Source organism: Cyprinus carpio, chromosome B3, assembly GCF_018340385.1.
Source record: "Cyprinus carpio isolate SPL01 chromosome B3, ASM1834038v1, whole genome shotgun sequence".
Lineage (NCBI taxonomy): Eukaryota > Metazoa > Chordata > Actinopteri > Cypriniformes > Cyprinidae > Cyprinus > Cyprinus carpio.
The window spans coordinates 42,448,994-42,472,002 of record NC_056599.1 but is presented as its reverse complement, the minus strand read 5'-3'; the positions used below and the strand labels follow the sequence as shown (position 1 = coordinate 42,472,002).

Below are 23,009 nucleotides of genomic sequence, written 5' to 3'. Positions count from 1 at the left end.
AATTGTAGACCTTTCTTACCTGTTACAAATTATTTGTATATGTACACAAGTCATTTATAACACTTTCTGCATCCCCTAAAGTGAAAACTATTCATCACTTCTAAATCTGTCATGTTCTTAATTAATTAATTTATTTTTTAAAATGATACACTTTTTGGCTCGTCCCTATCTAGCTCTGCGATGCACATGCATACTCTGTGTACAACGGTTCAAGACAGGGTATGTCTAAAAACTCCCAACACTTTTCTGCCCCAACTTCAAAAAAGTCCTACATTGTTGTTTAATTATAAAAAAATGTTATTTTATTTGGAAAAAGAGTTTGAGCATCCTTGCACGTTCACTTTGTAAACGTTCACCTTCTCCCAAAACTTTTTCAGATCAACCAGAATTTGCTGGATTTGAGAAAGACACAGCTGGACTTCCGTCAGGTTGTCAGGGTCAGGAATCTCACCTGGAATGATTAATCAGAGATCATTGTGAAGAACATGTCAAAAGCATATCATGCATGCAGATGAATTTACTGTATGTTTGTAACAATAAAATCATAGAGAGACTCTCACCCATCCGTATTTTACAGTTGGCCAGCTTCAGCTGAAGATCAAGCTGCTCGGTTTTGATGTTCCACTCTTCATTTTTCAGACGGCTCTTCTCAGAGTCGAGATGTTTCAGTTCTCTATCCAGAGCGATGGCAGTAGGCTCCTTCATACCATCTGGATAGCCTCTAAAAAAGGCAAGGAACTTCTTAGTCCAGTGGCTATAATCTTCCTGAAATCTTCTGATGAAGCTGTTTAGCTCCTCAGTGTTTTTTTGAATTTGTTTCTCATTCATCTCTGTTTTGTTGACTACTATTTCCAGATCCTCTTTGTGCTCGGCCAGAGCATCCTTCAGACCCTTCATCTCATCAGAATTTTTCTCTTTTTTTTCTTCGGTCTCTGCTTGTTCTTGATACACGTCACTGGTGCATGTTTTCACACTTTGGTTGTGTTGATCATACCTGAATAATACAGTGCATTTCAAATAAATAACTGAATACAGCGATGTGGTCTGGATTTTCATTTGCACAAGACAAGACACTGAACAATTTTCTTACTGAGGACAAATGTAATTCTATACAACAGTTCAATAGGCACTTTCACTCTGAAGGAACGTCTCAGGTTACGAATGTAAGCATGGTTCCCTGAGTAGGGAAAGAGACACTGTGTCCTCTAGGGGTCGCTATGGGGAACACCTCGTCGTGACCCATGTCTGAAACATACATTGAAAAAACTCCAACAAGTTGGCCGGCGACAGCCCCTGACGTCACTACCGGTGCGACTATGGATAAATAGGCACCGGGAGAACTCGTCATTCACTTCTTCTTCTGAAGCTTGCGTCCGAAGCATGGCAGGGAGCTAGAGGAAGCAGTGTCTCGTTCCCTACTCAGGGAACCATGGTTACATTCGTAACCTGAGACGTTCCCTTTCAAGGGAACTTCGAACTGCGTCCTCTAGGGGTCGCTATGGGGAACAGTATACCCACACCACTATCCTGAGGGGAGTGCAGGCCAGAATCATGATGAACACTAAGTACCAACTCAACCATTTCCATGGGAGTTGCCCCTGGGACGTTAGACGGCTGTCCGTGACATTACCCCTTATGGCCAAAGGCCTAGGCTGCATACCCAACTAACTTGTTAGGGCCCCGGCCCGGGGTAGAGCTGAAGGCTTGGAATCAAGAAAGATTCCTTTAAAGGGATACGGCAAAGAACCTAGCATTTTATGCTAAGTCTTGCCTGTCACACAGGGGCTACCACTTGCTCTTGCATAAGCTTCCTGAAGGAGCTGTCTCAACAGATCCGTAGTAGCAACAACCTGTGTGGAGTGGCGCCCAAGATGAACAGGGCTTTTACCAACTTAAGAAAGGAAGCCTTCACCATATAGGATTTTAGAAAGAATGCAGAGCACTAGCGTGCAAACTTACCACAGTGTGAATTTCAGAAAGTGTGCAAAGACTTCACGTGCACACTTACCATAACATGGATTTTAAATACTGTTCTAAGGAGGGGGCTCTTGTGGCACTCTGATGGACAGCAGCTCATAGATGGAAAGGTGCATCCCAAAACAATGTTTGAGAGTCATCAAACTCGATTTGCGGAAATAATGCTGGAGCACTCTGGGGAAAGAACAGAGAACTAAATCTCACATGAGAGGAGAACTCTGAATTCAGAAAGAGAGTAGCGCACTCATAGGCGACCCTTCTTGGAAAAGGTGAGCACTGCTAAACTACCACGAGAACCGCCCAAATAGCCCCTCATGTTGAGGGAAGCGATGCTTGAAGTGTATAAATAAATACACACTGGCTGAGTGGAGCAAAAGGAACCAAGGTCTAACCATCTCAAGAAAGGGAATGAAGCTGAGCGCATAACCCTTACCGTACAGGATTTCAGAAAGAGCACAGAGTCTTGCGTGCACACTTACCACTTACGTGGATTTTAGAAAGTGCGCAAAGTGTTCAATGTGCACACTCACCACCATGTGGTTTTCAGAAAGTACACAGAGCTTAGCGTGTGTACTTAAAGGTTCCTGAGCATTGCAGAGGTGCTGAACTGCACGGGAGAGGCAAGCTCTAATTTACAAACCTCTGACGAGGGGAGCATCACCTGAGGCAGCATATACAAGAAGACTTCTGTAACTGCCACCTCCACTTCCCCATTGATGCGTCAGCAACAACCAAGTGGCCTGGAAGCCACTCAGGGTGACCTGGCTGGACATCCATTAAATTCTTTGCAGTGCCGTGCCGGCCCTAATGATTAAGAAGGCTCCCACAGAAACTTGTGATCTGGCTGCCTGATGCTGGAAACATGAAGCAGGGCTATCACACCGGCTGGACATAATGCTGACAAGTGTTTAGTAAACACTGTAATTGAGCACTGCAAAGAAACTCACAGAAGATTAGTACACACATAACCACCAGCAATTTGATACATATACAAGTATATACTGAATGGGTCATAATGACCCACCCTGGTTCCTGCGCTGGAGTCCTGCTCAAGGGGGTGACTCCGTTTAGTCCGGACTGTCAGTAAGTTGGTTACTATGAACATAGAACCAACCTAAACATCATAGGTCGAGCATAGGAGACTGTTATGCAAGAAGTTCCCACCTAACCTCGGTCAGGTGGAGTGATTGTGGTTAATAAATAAAAAAATAAATAAAAAAAAGGTGGGGTGTATGGTGGTTACAGGGGTATTGGGTAGGTTGTAAGTATCGCTCTGATTCGGACGAGAACGCTGAGGCCTCGTCTGGATCACATCCCTTAGGTCTCGCCTAACTCCCCGTGACCCACGATTCCTTTTACCCCTACCCGCAGGTGGGGGAGGAGCGTGAGTCACGACACTAGCCTTCTGTGCCCGTTTCTGATCCTCGGAAACCAACTGTCCACCTCCTTCACGCCAGCCATGATCCCCACGAGCTCATTCTCCTCCGTGCCTCAGCAGCGGTGGGTCCTGAACCGCGGGAAGCAGATGGCTGCCCTTTTTTTCCTCGGAAAGAGATATGCACGAGAGCTGAGCTTTTTCATTGAAAAAACGCTCACAATGCATGCAGATTGCCTTCCCAAAGACAACTTTTTTTCCTAGGAAATGGATATAACATTGTGTGTGTCATCGGGTGTCAAATAATGCCAACACGGATGCACATACTGTCTAAATGCTTGCTAGTAGTCGCCATGATAGACAGAGAAAGATTGCTCTTACTAGTTTTTTCAGATGCACCCTTCAAACAGAACAGTCAGTGATGACGAAGAAGAGAATGACGGTAGTGACGTCAGGGGCTGTCGCCGGCCAACTCTGTGTTTTTCAATGTATGCTTCACGGGTTATGACGAGGTGTTCCCCATAGCGACCCCTAGAGCACGCAGTTCGAAGTTCCCTTGAAAGGAAACCTTTTCATAGTTCCTAGAAGTATTGGAGGAAGTTCACAGTTTTTGGCGTGTTGGCACCACATGAACTAGGAATGGTTTTAGTTCTAGGAACTCCGTTTGGGGGATCTAAATAACTTCCTACTTCAGAGTAGGGTCTAAAACAATTCTACAGTAACTGTTGTTCATCTCTGATCAATACAGCAGTGTTTAGTTTCTAAATGAATCAAAAAGAAGAGTGCTTACTAATGTAGAGAAGACCCCAGTTCTGTTCTTTTTTCATGCTCAAACAGTAACTTTACACATATACACTCACTGACCATTTTTTAGGTACACCTTGCTAGTACTGGGTTGGACCCTCTTTTGCCTTCAGAACTTCCTTTAATCTTCATGGCATAGATTCAACAAGGTGTTGGAAACATTCCTCAAAGATTTTGGTCCATATTGACATGATAGCATCACACAGTTGCTGCAGATTTGTCGGCTGCACATCCATGATGCGAATCTCCCTTTCCACCACATCCCGTATCACACAGTTGCTGCAGATTTGTCGGCTGCACATCCATGATGCGAATCTCCCTTTCCACCACATCCCGGATGTTCAAGAAACCAGTCTGAGATGATTTGATCTTTGTGACATGGTGCATTATCCTGCTGGAAGTAGCCATCAGAATATGGGCACACTGTAGTCATCAAGGGATGGACATGGTCAGCAACAATACTCAGGTAGGCTGAGCCATCCATGATGCGAATCTCCCTTTCCACCACATCCCGTTTAAATGATGCTCAATTGGTACTAAGGGGCCCAAAGTTTGCCAGGAGAATGTACCGTTGAGAATTGGCAGTATGGATCCATGCTTTCATGTTCTTTACGCCAAATTCTGACCCTACCATCTGAATGTCGCAGCAGAAATTGAGACTCATCAGACCAGGCAACAATTTTCCAATCTTATATTGTCCAATTTTGGTGAGCCTGTAGAACTGTAGCCTCTGTTTCCTGTTCTTAGCTGACAGGAGTGGCACCCGGTGTGGTCTTCTGCTGCTGTAGCCCATCTGTTTCGGGGTTCGATGTGTTGTGCGTTCAGAGATGGTATTCTGCATACCTTGGTTGTAACGAGTGGTTATTTGAGTTACTGCTGCCTTTCTTTCATCTCTAACCGGTCTGCCCATTCTCCTCTGACATCAACAAGGCATTTTCATCCACACAATTGCTGCCATGTGGTTGTCTGGTTAGCAATTTGTGTTACTAAGCAATTGAACAGGTGCACCTAATAAAGTGGCTGGTGAGTGTAAATTCTATAGAATCTATACCTATTTACATTGACACTTTTTACAAAAAATATATTATTGCTATGACCCAAACCATCTTGTGATCCATGACCCTGAATAGCAAATTATTTGAATACTCAAAATAATCACCATCTGTACAAACAAGACAACAACAACAAAAAAAGACGACTTTGGACGTCAAATTTACCTGCAATTTAAAAAAATCACCCATGTGTTTCCCCTTTGAATTAAGTTGGCTATAAGATATTACTAATATTTTCACCTCTTCACTATGTCATCCACTTGTCTTATGATGTCAGTGATCCACTCTTTGGCTTTCATCAGATACCTCACCGCCAAAACAGGTTTGTTCTTCTCCACAGCTTTTATCAATATTGGAAAGAGGGAAGTGACCAGGTTGGAACTCGTGCCGACACACTACGAGACAACATCAATCAGCAAGTTAATCATGTGATAGACTAGTAAGTCATGACAATTCACAGTCACTACACAACTGTATACAGTTAAAAAAATCAGCGAATCATAACAGTATAGTAACTTCTGAAGTTATGTGACGCTGTCATGACTAATGGTGGTCATTTCTTACTTTCTAGTTTTCTCTTCCTGTTCTAGCTCGTGACAAGTTTGAGTACAAATATTGTCCAGTTCATGGGGGAGCAATCGGTTCCCCATACTGCAAAGCGAAAATGTAACATTAGCCATGTTTCCGGAAAATACTACACATACTTAAATGATACACATGACATAAATGATCATGTTGCCATTTTCATTTGAAAATGTGACTTTCAGTATAAAACATATTACAGTGCATGTGGCATTAACTAGGTCTACCATACAGTCATGCAGAGAAATGATTAAAGACAGTGACAGAGAGCGCCTTTTGAAAGTTAGTCACAGCATCCACATAATCCAAGTGTTAAAGGGGGAAAGACTCTTTTTGAATAAACATTTAAATCAGAGGGCTGATAGCTGACCTTGATGGTTACGATGAATTAGGCCTCATACCTTCAGCAGAACGGCTTCAGAGGATCCAAACAGCAGTTGAGTTTCAATAGCTTGGTCTCTGATCACACGCTCAAGCTTTGGGAATCCTCCCAGACTCAGGAAAGTCAGGTGATAAAGGAGAGCAGTTCGCTCCGCAGACGGAAGAAGCTCCTGAATGAAATCTGCTTTCAGTATAGCGTTGTCATCGACAATCTCTGAAATATTTCAAACATTTGGGATGGTAAACAATCTTTGGCATTCAATAGCTTATGGATGAAAAAAGCATACTTTACAAATAAAAGGCTATTTTGGTTTGAACTTGTTTTATTAAATCAATACACTCTAAAAATTTTGTTTTCAATCAATGGCTGGTTAACAGCAACCCAGCATAAATTACATTTATAATCCGATGTGTTGTGTCCAATATTTACCCAGCTATGGGCTGAAAACAACCCAGGATGTTTTTTTTTTTTTTTAGTGAAATGAGACAAAACGTGTCCCCCCAACTTTTAATATCATGGAAATTCGTCCCCCGCACTTTTTCAGTCAAATGTGTTTGCATAGAGGTTTTCAAGAGCTGGTGTGAATAAATATAGATTTAAACTCAAATAGACAGGATAGTCTGCGCATGACCTGATATTTTATTTGGACCCAGAAGGCGAGATGAACATCACGGAGCGCTAAACACTCTCGTGCAGTGTGTGTGATTCATTCATACTCGAAGCCGGAGGGCGCTCTCGCGCAGAAATTCGAACCAGGAAATTCCTAATATGGACAAAAGCGTCCAGCTATCGCTGTATGAAAACAGTTGTTTTCACAGAAAAACAGAAACTTTTGGAAACACGAAGACATTTAACATACGATTGTGACAATATATGGTTTTTCAAGTTATCTCTGTATGGTGATAGTTGTTTTATATGAACAATGCAGTGCTAATTGACATAGCATTTATTACAGTACAGAAACTAGTCTGCCTTATTATGTGGAAAAAAAGTGTTTGTAGTATATAAACAAATCATTATTATTTGTTATTGTCCAGAAGTTGTAGATTTCTAAGCTAATTAAAAGCTAGAAATTAGAGAAAAATTAAAGTTGCCTACAGTATCCACTACCAGTCAAGTCTCTTCTGTTCACCAAGCCTGTATTTATTTGATCCAAAGAACAGCAAAACAGTAAAATTGTAAAATATTTTTACTAGACTATTTTATATATGAATATATTTCAAAATGTAATTTATTGAGATTTTTTTTAGCATCATTACTCCAGTCACACGATCCTTCAGAAATCATGTTGATATTCTGATTTGCTACTCAAAAAAAGAAAGAAAAAACACATATTATGATAATGTCAAAAACAGCAGAGTAGAATTTTTTCAGGTTTCTTTGATGAATAGAAAGTTCAGAAGAACAGCGTTTATCTGAAATAGAAATATTTTTCACTTTTGATCAATTTAAAGAATCCTTGCTAAATAAAAGTATTCATTTCTATAATTTATTTTCCAAAAAATAAAAATTATACTGACTCTAACCTTTTGAATGATTTACTGTACAATGATGCAAAGGCCTTTTATTTCACATGAATGCTGAACTTTGGATCCTTCTATTCATCAAAGAATGCTGGGAAAAATTTTTTACTCATCTGTTTTAAATATTGATAATCAGCAAATCAGCATATTAGAATGATTTGATTTCTGAAGGATGTGACACTGAAGACTGGAGTATTGATGCTGAAAATTCAGCTTTGATCACAGGAATAAATTACATTTTAAAATATATTCAATTAGAAAACAGTTATTTTAAATAGCAAAAATATTTCACAAAATTACTGCTTTTGATGTTATTTTGTTTTAGTAAATGATTGCTTTTTTTGAAGGTGTATTCTTTTAGAAAACAATTACTGTATTTTGCTGTACTTTGGATTAAATATTGTAATGTTTTTTATATATATATATATATATATATATAATATATATATATATATATATATATATATGAATATACACTGAACAAAATTATAAACGCAACACTTTTGTTTTTGCCCCCATGTTGCAATCTGCAAATTTTAGAATGACCTTTTATTGTGCCCAGCCTAAGGCACACCGGTGCAATAACCATGCTGTCTAATCAGCATCTTGATATGCCACACCTGTGAGGTGGATGGATTATCTCAGCAAAGGAGAAGTGCTCACTAACACAGATTTAGACAGATTTGTGAACAATATTTGAGAGAAATAGGCCTTTTTGTGTACATAGAAAAAGTCTTAGATCTTTGAGTTCAGCTCATGAAAAATGGGGCAAAAACAAAAGTGTTGCAATTATAATTTTGTTCATTGCATATTGTTAGGCTGCCCTAGATTAAAGATTTTCAAGTTCACAGGCAGAGACGGCAGAAAGCGCATCCTGTTTGCTTTCATTATTCTTATTTATTTTTGTATTTTTTATTTTTTGCTCAATATGATGTAAAGGGGCAGATCAGTGGGCTTGCTGCGGTTGAATATCTAAATACTGTAATTCCTCAAATAAAAACCGGTAGTCAAATAAACGCCGTGCCTCTGATAGTGGCTGGGGACGTGGTCAACACGGACAAATAAAGGCCGGTCTTAAATAAAGGCTGGGGGAAAATTTGTGTGGATAATCTCCTAAGTGACTTTCATATAATGTAACGCCGTATATAATATATATATATATATATTATATATATATGAAATATAAATAATGTACAGGTGCCAATAGATGTGGTTCATCAGTAGGTGCAAACATTGGTTCATCGTAATGTACAGGTGCCAATAGATGGCAGTAGCAACATTGGATTTAACACGGGTCTCATTTAGTGCCAGTGACGGACTTTTCAACAAATTTTTTTTGAGGGGTAGTTATGCCGTTTCATTTATTCAGTTAAGTTGCGACGATGTTATTTTTAACCAATTTTGTTCGGATTTTGCTTGCAGCTGAATGTTATTGGATACCAGCAGTTGACTGTGCTGTCAGGACTTTTGTCTTTTGACTTTAATCAAAGTTACGGTATCCAGAGTAGCGTTACTTCAGATTTGTTGTTGTTGTTTTCATACCGGTAACTTATGTGTAGCTCTGAGGAAACAGAGATTTTTTTTTGTCATGTTCATGCTGGTTAACTGGTGTGCTGCAAACCAGCAATGTGTTTTACAAAGCTACCGTATGCTCTTATTGTGATCTACCAGCAATACTGTAGTAACGTTACCTGTATTTGAAATAAACACTCTGTACATTTACAGGGTTCAAACTGACACAATGGTGGTGTTTGATTACCGTAATTCTGACCCAAATTGCTTTGTCGCCCTTCTGGCTGTTGTTGTATATGGTGATATTTTTTGCAAATATTTCTTTAAAAATTAATGATCTCTGTCCACTGGAACGCTATCGCTTTTAATTTAAACTGTTTATTTAAAATAATTATTTATCAAACAGATGGAATTAGAAATAAAGGCCTGCCTCTAATAAAAGCCTGCTTCAAATAAAAGCCTGTTACCTTCTGCAGTTCAGGTAAATAAAGGCCCCGGTTTTTAATTGAGGAATTACGGTAAGAGACATCCTCAGTCCCAGACAAAACCTAAAATACTATGTGGAGGACGCAAAATAATTTCATTTTTATAATATGACCACATGGTGAACCTATGAGCCAGCCTCATATTTAAGTCTTTCCCCACCAGCATTTTTGAAAAAAGTTGCCAGCCACTGCCAGCAATTTTTATGATTTTCACAAAAATTTGATGGCCTCCAGTATATTAAAGAAGATCAGAGCCTCTATTTTTTATTCTAGCTTCTTTTTTTTATTAACACTTGAATATAGGCGAGTTTCATAAAAATGCACAATTTTAAGGCAAAAAGGTGAAAAAAAATCAACTTTTTAGTTAACTTTTTAACTAATAGGAAGGTGTCTGTTATAATGTTCGAGGCTCTGGACTCTGAGCATAACTTGTTTTTCTATAACAAACTGTAAAATATTTTCTATAAAAACTTTAATGTCCTGGCAGTGACAAATAGCTTGTTTTATATTTAATTTAATTACATTAATGTTATAAGTTGAGATTTAGGCTACAATAAATATTTTAACTGCTACTATGTAAAAGGAACACTGCTGTAAAAAGCACTTTATTTGTTTAAAGTGTTTGCAAACCAAATGTTATTACACTTTTGTTCATATAGCAGTAGGCCAACCTTTAAATGAAATAAAGTGCACAATACACTACTTTTGAATGCATTATTAGTTTTGTGCATAGCAATGCGATTAATTGTGATTAATCACAGACAATAATGTGATTAATCGCGATGAATTTTTTTTATCGTTGCCCAGCACTAATATACATATATATATATATATATATATATATATATATATATATATATATATATATATATATATATATATATATATATCGCTCGTTACTCTGTCCTGTTCACATTTGTTTTAGTTCAGGAGGTTTTGTACTCATTCAGTTGATGTGTAATAGTGCCCCTGAGAGTACAACAGTGAAAACACAAAAAGCCATAAAAGATTGAGTTTGGCAGGGAAGCGTTGTCTTCTAAAAGATGAGATAACTCGTCAATGGTGAGGAAAGAGTTAAACATGGTCTCCATGCCATGTACACATGCTATAAACACATTATTAAATAAATGTGTATATTTAATTTATTTAAATTTTATGTTTATTGTCCCCCCTACTGTTAGATTAAATTTACGCTCTTGATATTAGGTAATGATTAGCTAAACATTATGATTTATTAAGTGTTACCGATGACTTTTGTGATTGTGTTTGCTTTGTTTCAGAATAAACGTACCTAACTCAGCCGTTACCAGCTCTCCAGAGGTTTCTGCAATAAAAAGAGAAAATACAGTGGCATCAACAGTGAAATTGAGTTTTTTGTTATCCAAGTTACATGGGTGAACAAAAAAAAAAAAAGAATTTATGACAAATGTTTTTAAAAATTGTGTTGAAATATCTTGTTTAAATTAAGTAAATTGGACAAGTAACAAAATTATTTTTTTCAGAGTAGCAGAGCGTGGGGCACAACCTAACACTTCGATGTTCTCAGTCTGTGTAAATCCACGAGGGGTTCAGAGTATCATTTCTTATCTACATTAATTTCACACTTGTCTTATACAAAGTACAAAGTGAAAAGTAAAATTATTAACTTTTAAAATAAAATAATGGCGTTTTTAAAAATTAAAAAAATAATATAATTTTGGAGTTTGAAAACGAACACTTTGCAACCTTGCTTGAGATGGCCCTGATCGCAATACACAGCTATACAGTATAGCCTAGTTCAAAACAATGTGGGCAGAAATATGAAGAAACAGACATTCAGGAAAAACACAGACATACACCCCTCCCTCCACACACAGCTCTCACACCGGACACACAAAGGATGCTTTATATTACTTGAAATTATCATTTCTAAACATTAAACATTGATTGCCAGTCTTTATTCACCTGTTTCTCATGGCTTCTTATTAAAACTCAAAGTAAATAGTGTATATTACAGTAGGTGGCCATCCAATACGTTGGTTCTACTGCCGCTCGTACCGCCGCCGCGGCGTCTGCAAAGTCCATTTGCAGCTTTTGACCGCTGAGTGGCGCTTTAATCACAAGTTTTCAAACAAGCACATCAAAGCACATTTTCGCGAATAGATGTCGGCTTTGCCTCGCTGATGTGTTACATTTGACTGCAGTCGGGGAAAATGAAAGAAAAAAATATTTAATATTCACAGATGAAAGTTTAGTCCTTATGAAGATATGTGCATTTCTTAGAACGAATTCAAGCAGGATAAATGTCAAGCCTATGAGCCTGTGCTTATATTTTCTCTACACCATATTTTAGATCTGACACATTTAAATAGTGTGCAGTATTATTTATATAATATGAATTATGTGTTATATTATTCAAAAGAAATTGTGGTTTACTTTGCATTGGATAATTAAAAGTGGTAACATAGTTAGCTAGGCTTGCGTGTTTTATAAATTATTTTCTTTATTTTAGTAAAACGTGAGGCACTGAATAATTTCGCTTCCATTATTTAGGCCTAATTAAAACAAGAAACGAACAAATTAAACCTGCACAATTTAACTAAATCATTGAAACTCTAAAGAATGGACTGATTAATAAAAGTCCTCATGTTTAAACTCAAGTTCTCTCATTATAATCAACGAAATACACACGATGTAAAAAAGAGCTTCATTAATTGACAACTTCAGTCTTCTTTACTTGCTTTCATGTAATTTAAGTAAAAATAAATAAATAAATAAATAAATTGTAGCTGCATTTAAATGCAGGTTTGTATAATATTCCTTAAAATATCCGTGCAAGATTTGCTCGGCGCATGATGCTGAGTGCTCGCAGCATTTATTCTTATTTATCTACATATTTTATCTTCATTACAAATCTTGTTTGGGTTTTATATTTTGGATATTGCATGTAAAAAAAAAAAAAAAAAAAAAAAAAAAAAAATAATATATATATATATATATATATATATATATATATATATATGCATATTTGCTTTGTAATGCATATGCAAAATGTGAATTATTATTCATATTCAAGTGTTTGTGCGAAAATTATTACGCATGCATGACAGGGAGGCGCCCTCTCGATCACATGATTTTTTTCCTAATAATGAACTAACTGAAAAATTGGCTGCCTCACATACATGAGAAATATATCTACAGAAAGCTTGAAATGTCTTTTAAACGAATCAATACAAAACGAAAGCATTATGTAATCTGTGAAAGTTTCATTTCTCTCTAAAGCCGCGGTCATGTGGAGAGAGTCAGCACTGTGAATTTCATCTTGCAGCCGACAAGAAAACATTTGTTTATTAATAAATAATTAAAATGTCTCCTTTTTCACAATTATTGGGCTACTTCTGCCTGTGCTTTGGGGCAAACTTAATGCATGTGCTTGAGCGCGGAATATATTAAGGCTCATTAATGATTATTCAACTTATCGCAGGTTTATAGATGTAAATTTAATATAAACCTGCGATTAGTTGAATAATGACAAATAAACGACTAGTAACTAGAAAAATCTTACGTGGAAGGCAGACCTATTAAATACCCTCAAGACATCTCTGATAAAGTTTGTAAAGCATTTTATACACGTTTGCATAAATTCTTCTTTCAGAATGGTCTGTAATGGAGAGATGCCTTAACACTGATTTTTCCTCTGAAACACAAAAACGAAAATTTAAATAAATTGATATTTTATGTTTTGAGAATGGCCAACCGTTCTCTGCAGATATTGTTGCTTCTGGTTTGTGCATTTTAAATCACATAAAGTCTACAAAATATATAAAAACTCTTGTGTTTTTTGTCACGTCTGTAAAAAAAAGTCTATAAAACATGTTCATAAACGGATACTTTACTGATGTCTGGACTCTGTTTGGGATTTAGAAAAACTTCAATATGTTGTTCATGAATAGGCTACATTCTGTGAAAAATTATATTTCACACTAAAAAATATTGTATGAACACAACAAAATAAAACGGCCGACGCTCCACTCAGGGCTCGTAGTTCTGACTGGGCTCAACCCTCCCCCGCGCGTTTGAGACACGCTGCCGAGCAGAGTATGAGCGGAGCGGAGTGATTCTGACTGGAGCGAGGAGAGGATTCTTTAAAGGTCGGAGCGTCGAGGTTTTCACTTGCTCCAGCACCGCTCCATCACGAGTACAAGTCATGCCAACAGCCCATAATATAACTGCATATTTAGCAAGAATTCACATGATAAACATATTTAGCTATAGCTTGATACACATAATCTCTCCGATCAGAAGATTATAATGACGGCAATAATACAGGCTAGTTCTCAAGGAGTTTGTCTTCCTTTTACTGAATATTTTCGGGTTAAAGCATGATTTAAACAGATACAGCACATTCAGACGTAATCGCTGTCGCAATAATGCATTCAAACAAATGTAATCTTACAGTACTTCATCTGTATCTGATTTTGAAATCTGTAAGAAATGCATCGTTCTGTAGATTAAATAACTGACGAAAATGTACTGTTATTTTCATCACAAACAAAATTTGCACAGCAGAAAGCAGCAATTATACCTTTTAATGCTGACAATATTAGTTTGGCGTTTGGTAGGACAAAAAGTTTGCACACAATATAGCCTAAGCCACTTTGAAACTCTCCTGTTATTTAATTTTTTTTATTTATTTTTTATTTTATTTTTATAGGCTACGTTATGAACATAACATTTCAACTTTAGCCACGGAGCGAGTGCGGAGCAGTGTTTCTGGTATCAGTGAGCGTGGAGCGGAGTGATTATTAAATGCTCGGAGCGCGGAGGGAAATTGTTGCTCCACTCTCACATACTCTGCTGCCGAGTGATGTTTCGCCCCATATATGAACAAGACCGTCCGGTGTAGACACGGTTAGACAGTGTCTGCTATATTAACAAATCATTTATTTAAGAAATAAAAATAAATACATAACCTAAACCAGCGGCATAATGAGATGAAAATATAGACTAGAAAATATGTTTACACTTCCTCTGTCCTACGTCCATGACACTGACTCACTGCGGAGCTGCCAGTTTCAATCTGAACAGCTCTTAACGCCGAGTGGATGGTTAGATGCATGATGGGCTAGTATAAATAAATAAATTAATAAATAAAATAAAGGTCTTTCCAGCATTAAGGTAATAACATTACTGTTTTTTTTTAATCATCTTGTTTAAGTTATAAATTTGACTGGTAAATGATAAATAATTATATTAAAACTTGTATTGAACAATTTATTTGTAATTTGAATATTGATTTTAAGTAGGGAGGCAAACAAAAAAAAAAATCGATTTAAATCATAAATTGGATTTTTTGTGAAAAAATCTGGGATTTTTTTTAGGCCATCGCCCAGCCCTAATGCAACAGTTTTTTTTTTTTTTTTTTAGTTAAGGCAACTTCCTCTGAAATTAAGTTATAATAACTAATAAACTTTATTGCGCTATATAGTAGTAAACATTTGAAGTGATCAAACCTTTCTTTAAAGTTGTCCTTAAAACCTGTTCTGCAAGTTTGAAACCTTCATAAGACTGTGCATATGAAAGAGCAAGAGATTCACACCTTTATCTCGACCCCCACAAGCTATACAGAACTACCCCCAACCCCCTCCAGCTGAACTGAACTCGGTCTGTTTTTGGGCTGTGAGGAACGGTGTGTTCTCATCTTACTGGGTTGAAACATGCCTGCACTCACATCAGCCCTACTCGTTTTATTCATTATTTTCCCGCAATCCATATTATTATTATCACTAGACCAAAATAATAACAAATTCTCAATTGATAATTAATCATTATTTTTGAGAAAATCGTAGACGTTTGAGGAAGGCTTTAAGACCAAGCGGACTCCTCCGTCAGCTGCTCCCGCTTCACAGCGCGACTCGCGCTCACTGACCCAGCTTTACCGTCCACGTTTGGATTTTATAAAATCAGTTTGAGCGAATACAACTCATTGATCATGAGCCCAACATTTAGCAAGGCGGGAAAACAATCAGTCTACCTGAAGGAAGATGTATTTCATTGAGCTAATGCTGTTAAATAGAGAGTAAAAAAACAAACAACCAAAAAACAAAACAAAAAAAACACTGTTGGCTATTCTTAAACTTTGAGCTCATTATATTGAAGTACAAATCCAAACACCAGAAGCAACCTTCACTCTCAGTGTTCTTTCATTGAAAAGTATGCAATTTATTCACAGGCTATATGGTTGAAATAATATTTTAGTTGAAAACTTTAAGTGCCATTGTTTAAAAAATGTTTCATAGATCTTCAGTTGTTGTTTTAAAATCCAATGGACAGACATATGCCTATATTAATATACATTACAAATATTTGGATCGTCCCTTATTTTCTTAAAGAGTAAATACTTATTTTCTTCAAGAATAAACATTATAAATAAAGAATAAAAGAAAGAACCTCTATTAGCCCTTATTTTCCATTTCTGAAGTTAATTTGCAACTCTAATGATGATGTGACTCCCCTGACAGTGGCACGTTCCTCAAAAAAAAAAAAAAAAAAAAAAAAAAAAATGATACCTTGTCAGAGCTATGCGAGCGATAAATAGATTTTAAAAAGAAAAAAAGTGTGTGCTTGGTTTCCGAAATGGAAAATGAATACAGCTCGTAAAAAATGATATGAAAAAGTCATGATAACATTATTAATTCATAGAAATAATTTAAGCAATTAAAACCTTTTTTTTTCTAAATACCATATTCAACTTGACTTTCATTACTATTAAACTGACTTTAAAATCTCAAGGAGTTTATAAGTTGAAACAGTAAAATGTCACAGTGCATGTTAGCCTAAATGAACTTGTATCTTGTATAGTATCCGAAGACCTTGATTGCATGTTAGCATAAAACTAACAATATATTTTGACTTTTTTTTTATTTTTATGAACAATTCCTGTATAAAATGTGACAGCAACCTTTATATCAAACATTTTGAAACCGTCCACAGCTGAGCATCGCGGGAGGCAGCTTGAGCGCGCGGAGTGAATGTGGATGCACAAAGTCATTTTCGGATGCAATGGAAAAATAAAGCTGGATAAAATTATTGCTACACGAAACTTGTAAATAGTTAACAACATAGTTTAGATTAGGCCCATACTCTGTTCCTAAGTATATAATGTAAATTTGTTAACCCACAATAACACATTTTAACCGATTAATCGCCTATTTTCGTTTGCTGCATTTTTTTTAACACGCTAAAAAAATAATTAAATTTGTGAGAGCTGCATTTTATTACATTCAGAAATAATAACGGCAGACCTAATAATGTACCAACAGGATATTTTTAGTTCCCTTCACTTTACAACAAATCCTTTAAATTCAACAAATTCATCAGAACAGAACAAGTATTACAAATATATAATTCTAATGGATAAATATAATTGCAGTATATAATAATATAGGCTTATAAACAAAACAAAAATAATAATTAAAAATTAAAGCTGCAAGCAGCGATGAACGGGCCCTCGCACCCGGGCTCACCGCCAGCGGGTGGCTTTTGTAAAACAGAGAACGGTGAGATATATGTGTTTAATGTGGTAAATATAAGAGAAATATGTCAAAGTCATTTATATGTGCCAATCTTCCTGCTGCCAGCTGGTGGTGCTATGACTATAACTGGATTTTGGCATGTACATTTCTTCAGTCCAGCACTTTTATCAAGCATATGAAATTTAGTGCAGATTGAACATGGAATGTTTGAGTTAGTATAAAGCATGAGGTGTCCTATATTGCCAACAGGTGGCGCTATGATTATAACTGAATATTGGCCTTTAGATATCTTCAGGCCATGATTCTTTCCAAATATTTGAAGTTTGGTGCAGATTGGACATTGCATGTTTAAGTTAGTGCAAAACAAGCCATTTCCTGTTGTCCCCAGGTGGCGCTATGATTATAGTGGAATAATGACCTTCAGATGTGTTCAGGCCAAGACTCTTTTCGAACATGTGAAGTTTGGGGAAGATCGGACATCTTATGCCTGAGTTACAACAACTTCTATTCCCATGGCGAGACATCAAACTTTGTCACGGCGCCATGGCCACACCCTTTAATGAAACCTCAAGATGTTCACAATTTAACATCGCAAAGGTCTTTAGATTTGACTGACCAAAAAAATTATAAAATGTCATAAAATTTCTAGGAGTAGTTTGTTACAGCGTAAAACATGTCACTTCCTGTTGCCAGCAGGTGGCGCTATAGCAATATCTGAATATTGGCATGTAGATATATTCAGGTCAGGAGTCTTCTCAAACATGTGAAGTTTGGGGCAGATTGGACATTGTATGTTTGAGTTATAGCAACTTCCTTTCTCATGGCGAAACATAAAAATTTGTAAGGCCGCCACAGACACGCCCTTAAACGAAACCTCAAGATCTTTGCAATTTAACATCGCAAAGGCCTTTAGATTACACTGACAAAGTTTGGTGTTGATCTGAATAAATCTCTAGGAGGAGTTCGTTAAAGTACAACCCCTGAAAATAGCAAAAACGACACAAATTTTGCAGAGAAAATTCAAAATAACTGACTTCCTGTTGGGATTCGAATTTTGTACCAAGAGACTTTTTTGTAGGTATTGGTGTGTTACATGTGTGTACCGATTTTGTACGTGAAACGTACCTCGAGGCGCACTGTATCGAGGGCATTTTGCCAAATGTCCAGAAGATCGGACAACCGTTTATGCCTGAGTTACAATAACTTTTTATTCCAATGGTGAGACATCGAACTTTGTTGACGGCCGCCCATGACGCCCTTTAACCAAAGGCGTGACGAAAAACTGAGTTACAAGTCACACACCTCCGTCATTCTTAAAAAATGTATAGGTGGCGCTATCGAGGCATTTTGCCACACCATGTGAATGGAATATTGGCCTTCAGATGTGTTCAGGACAGGACTCTTATCAAACATGTGAAGTTTGGGCAAGATCGGACATTTTATGCCTGAGTTACAATAACTTTTATTCCCATGGCGAGACATCAAACTTTGTGACGGTGCCATGGACACGCCCTTTAACGAAAACTCAAGATCTTCACAATTTAACATCACACAGGCTTTAGAATAGAGTGACTGAAAAAAAAAAATTTATGTCATAAAATTTCTCGGGGTAGTTTGTTACAGTGTAAAATATGTCACTTCCTGTTGCCAGTAGGTGGCACTATGACTATAACTGAAACCTATATCAGACGTAAATTTTTACCAGGTCTGACGCGTGTGCAAAGTTTCAGGACTTTTCGAGCATGTTTAGGCCTTCAAAAATGCGATTCATTTTGGAGAAGAAGAAGAAGACGAAGAATAATAAACGAAGCAGATACAAGAGGGTCCTCACACCATCGGTGCTCGGGCCCTAATAATTAAAGCGATACATACAGTAAGGTTGGGCTTATCTCTCTCATTCGGGACAAATCCAAACATGTTGCCCATTTGAAGCTAAACTCTTATTCATGATGTAAAATAGGCTTTGGATTTCACACGTGTTTCAGTATCGACGAAATCATAATGAGCAAAAATATGCCAAAGTGGACCGATGCTCGCGCCGCATGGCTCGGTGAACGACTGCTGTTTCCAATGAATATGTGCGCGTGAGGCACCAGCGCGATCAAAGTCACAATTCACAATTATTGGTCACACAGTAAAGGCATAATTCAAAAAAAGTGTTAGCAGTTTGAAAAATCAAGAATAATAACAGAGTTAATAAGAATTATTTGTAAATGGAACCTGAAGATTATTATTATTTTCTTAACCAAGAATGAACCGAAATGAAAACATTTAGCTTTTAATCCGTATATATATATATATATATATATATATATATATGCATGCCTATATATTTTATGATTGTTTAATAACAAAAGCATGCATAAGAGCCTTTGACTATCCTATTTTTTAATGGCTTTTACGGATGTTATAATGTATATTATAATGTTATTGTTGTTTTACGTCTTCCTTTCATTTTACTATTACATTCAGTTCACAATCCGTCCCTTTGCGCCACCTGGTGGTAGTTTCGCAAATGATTTTAACACGCGACTGACTTGCAGTTAACGCCGTGGCGGTAGTACCCATTTTGGTTGTCAACCTACTGTATATCACTAATGTCATAGAATAACATAGTTTAATAAAAGCGGGGCACATTGTAATGCAGTTTCAGATTTTTTAATTTTGGTTATGCTAGTATGTGTGGAAATATTTAAATTACGCATGTTAATACTAACCTCACGTAAATTTGTGCCCCACGCTCCCCTGCATCAGTCTTAGTACTTATAAAGTAATGATTAGCTAAACACTATGATTTATAAAGTGTTACCGATGGCTTTTGTGATTGTGTTTGCTTTGTTTCAGAATAAACATACCTAACTCAGCCGTTACCAGCTCTCCACAGGATTCTGCAATAAAAAGAGAAAATACAGAGTGGCATCAACAGTGAAATGAACAGCTATGCTACAAATAGCACATATGCATGTGCTAACATAACTACCAAAAAAGAGACCATCAGTGTTTCTGAATGAGCAGCATGCACTGCAGCACTGTCTTCTTATATGTGTTTATCAGCCCAACGCAACACAGCTGTAAGGTCTGTGCCAAGGTTTCACACCAAAAGACCACATTTTATGTAAACAAAGATTCTATATTTTCATGTCATTTGATGCGATTGGTGAAAATGATCTCATCCCCTTAACATTAGAGCAGATCATAATACAGTTTTGAGAGTTAACAGATAATCCGTTGATTCTGAGGGTGTGTCCTTCCTGGGGTCTTTCATGTAAATACCGATTTGTGACCCGATCAGGTCCAGGGTTCCTTCTTATGTAAATAATGTCTTCATGTGAAGCAAGGGGTATTTAAGGGAAGTTTGCAAAAGATTCAGGGGGATTCTGTATAGGCACATGAACCCCGTAGTGCTGTGTGTTCTTCAAAAAAAAACATATTTCCATATTTTCAGTGGGAACCTGTAGTCAGATCTCTTGCCAGGGAAGCAATATTTCTTATTTCTGTATTCTGTAATTGGATGTATAAAACAGGTGTTTGCTTTGAAATGGCAGGAGATAACGGATGTTCTGCCCAAGCCATCAAACTGACATCATCAGAGAAGGATCACCAAGAAAAAGTGCATTTTTCGGTTTTGATTTAAGATTTTGGGAGCACTTATTATTTTTTTTATATAATGACCTGCAGGGATAAATTATTTATAATAAACTGCAAAATTCTGTGATTAGGTTGGTAACAGACTAAAATCTTGTTTAGTTGGCACATTGGGGATCGCCAACTGAGATTTTAAAGCAACAATTTTTTTTTTTTTTGACTAATCGAAATGAGGGGAGTCTCAACCCAACCCCTTTAAATCTAACCAAAGTAAATAAATATTAACTTTGGTGTGCCACTGTCATCACAATTAGTGGTCGAGGGAATGCAAACGTTCAATATGGCCGCTCCAGCAAAGCTAGTCCCACTTTCCAGTAAAAACCACCAATCTTTAATCGATGAAGACTGACGGTTCTTTGGGACGAGGTTCTCGTGAGGTGCTTGTCAGCCTGTGCGCATGGGCAGTAACTGAAGCGACCTTGAAAAGAGTGATTTTAAGCTCAATCTAAGCTTCAGAAACAAACATCAAGGTACAGTCAATGTCAGTTTTAAATGCTGTTCATAAAAATGTAGTTTAAATGGGATTTTAGCTGGTGATGGTAGAAATAGCAGTCTTCCCCATTCACGTCTTGCCAGTATGATGTAACTGCCCAGAGATGTTGCAAAAATGGCCACAGAGTGTCAAACAGACTTTGATGCAACCTCATGAAATGTAATAAAGTACTAGAATTCTGATGATCTTAAGTATTAAAGGTAAAACAACAACATGTATTTATAAGATGTAGTGGAGTAAAAGGAATGAAGTTTTATCTAAATTGTATGTAATGAAATGTTTCCAAAGTAGAAACTACAGATTTTTGATTGAGTAAAAAGACTTGAGTACTGTCCACCTCTGCACAGAACTATTATTTCAGGATAAATGAATGTTTAAATTGGAAGGTGTCTTACCTTTGCTATTAGCCATGTTTTTTAATGAACGTTCACTGGCGAAGCATCCAACTGTAAAGACTCTAAAATAATGAGAAAAGATGTGATGTAAGAAGAATCAACAGAATATAAGCATAAAATGGTTTGTAACTGAAGGTGTGATTTTACAATCACCTAATTTTGTATTAAAATTTCAGTAGTCAGATAACGTTTCTTAGTACACTGAAAAAATATGTACAGTGGTTATGTTTATTCAGCATGTTAAATAAACATGACAGCAGAGACACAGAGCCTATGGCAAGCCATTCAGACCATCACTGCCTACAAGTCCCCACCACAGGCCTGTGATGACGACACATCCCTTCATGATACACTCAACCACTTTTATTCACAGTTTGAAATGCAGAATGACACACCTGCACAAAAACTGGCCATACCTCCCAACGACCAGGTGCTCTGTCTGTCTCCAGCTGATGTTAGGAAGACCCTATCTAGGATTAACCCACGCAAGGCTGCGGGTCCTGGCCGTGTACTGAGAGACTGTGCTGTACAGCTGACAGATGTCCTAACAGATATCTTCAACACCTCGCTGAGCCAGGCAGTCGTCCCCACATGTCTCAAATCCACAACCACCATACCAGTACCAAAAAAATCACCTGTGTCCTGTTTAAACGACTACCTTCCCATAGCACTGACCCCAATCATGATGAAGTGCTTTGAGAGGTTAGTCATGCACAACATCACAACCAGCTTCCCCAACACTATGGCTGTGCGATTTGAGGAAAATATCTAATTGCGATTTTTTTTTTTAGACAGATATTGCAATTGCGATTTGATTTGCGATTTTAATTTCGCAAAATCGAGCTTCAGCTTAATTTGTCAATAGTGTGCAGCAAAGTATGGGTATTGTTACCCTGCTGAAAAAACAATAGAAATCATAGAAATTCTTATGGTTTCCATTAAACAATTACAAAATTCCTTTTTGTATTGTGTTTTGGGCATTATTCCCATAGGAATTACTGTTGTTCTGTTGTTTGCCAGCTGACAGATTACATGCCAATAGAATCCATCAAATACCAGTAGACACCATTATAGTTTACATTAAAACCAATATAATTCCCAGTAGGCTATATATAACCCTTAAATCCATTACATTTTCTATTGTGTTTTGGGAGGGGTTCTATTGTTTTATTGTTTGTTTTTTTTCAGCAGGGGATATTATAATGGTATTACTACTTTTACAGAATTTACTTAAGTACTAAATTTCACAGAAAAAGGTTAGTTTATTTTG

At 37.0% G+C, this 23,009-nt stretch overlaps 1 protein-coding gene across 1 annotated transcript; it reads right to left on the bottom strand.

Moving 5' to 3' along the window:
- Positions 1-302: 302 nt before the first annotated feature.
- LOC122136850 lies at positions 303-21,755 on the bottom strand. Its single transcript, XM_042721435.1, has 7 exons — positions 21,740-21,755; positions 20,062-20,094; positions 10,984-11,016; positions 6,192-6,385; positions 5,449-5,603; positions 561-994; positions 303-451 (listed from the first exon to the last, which is right to left on the bottom strand). Exons 1-7 carry the CDS (start codon positions 21,753-21,755, stop codon positions 303-305), a joined length of 1,014 nt encoding a protein of 337 aa, XP_042577369.1.
- Positions 21,756-23,009: the final 1,254 nt, after the last annotated feature.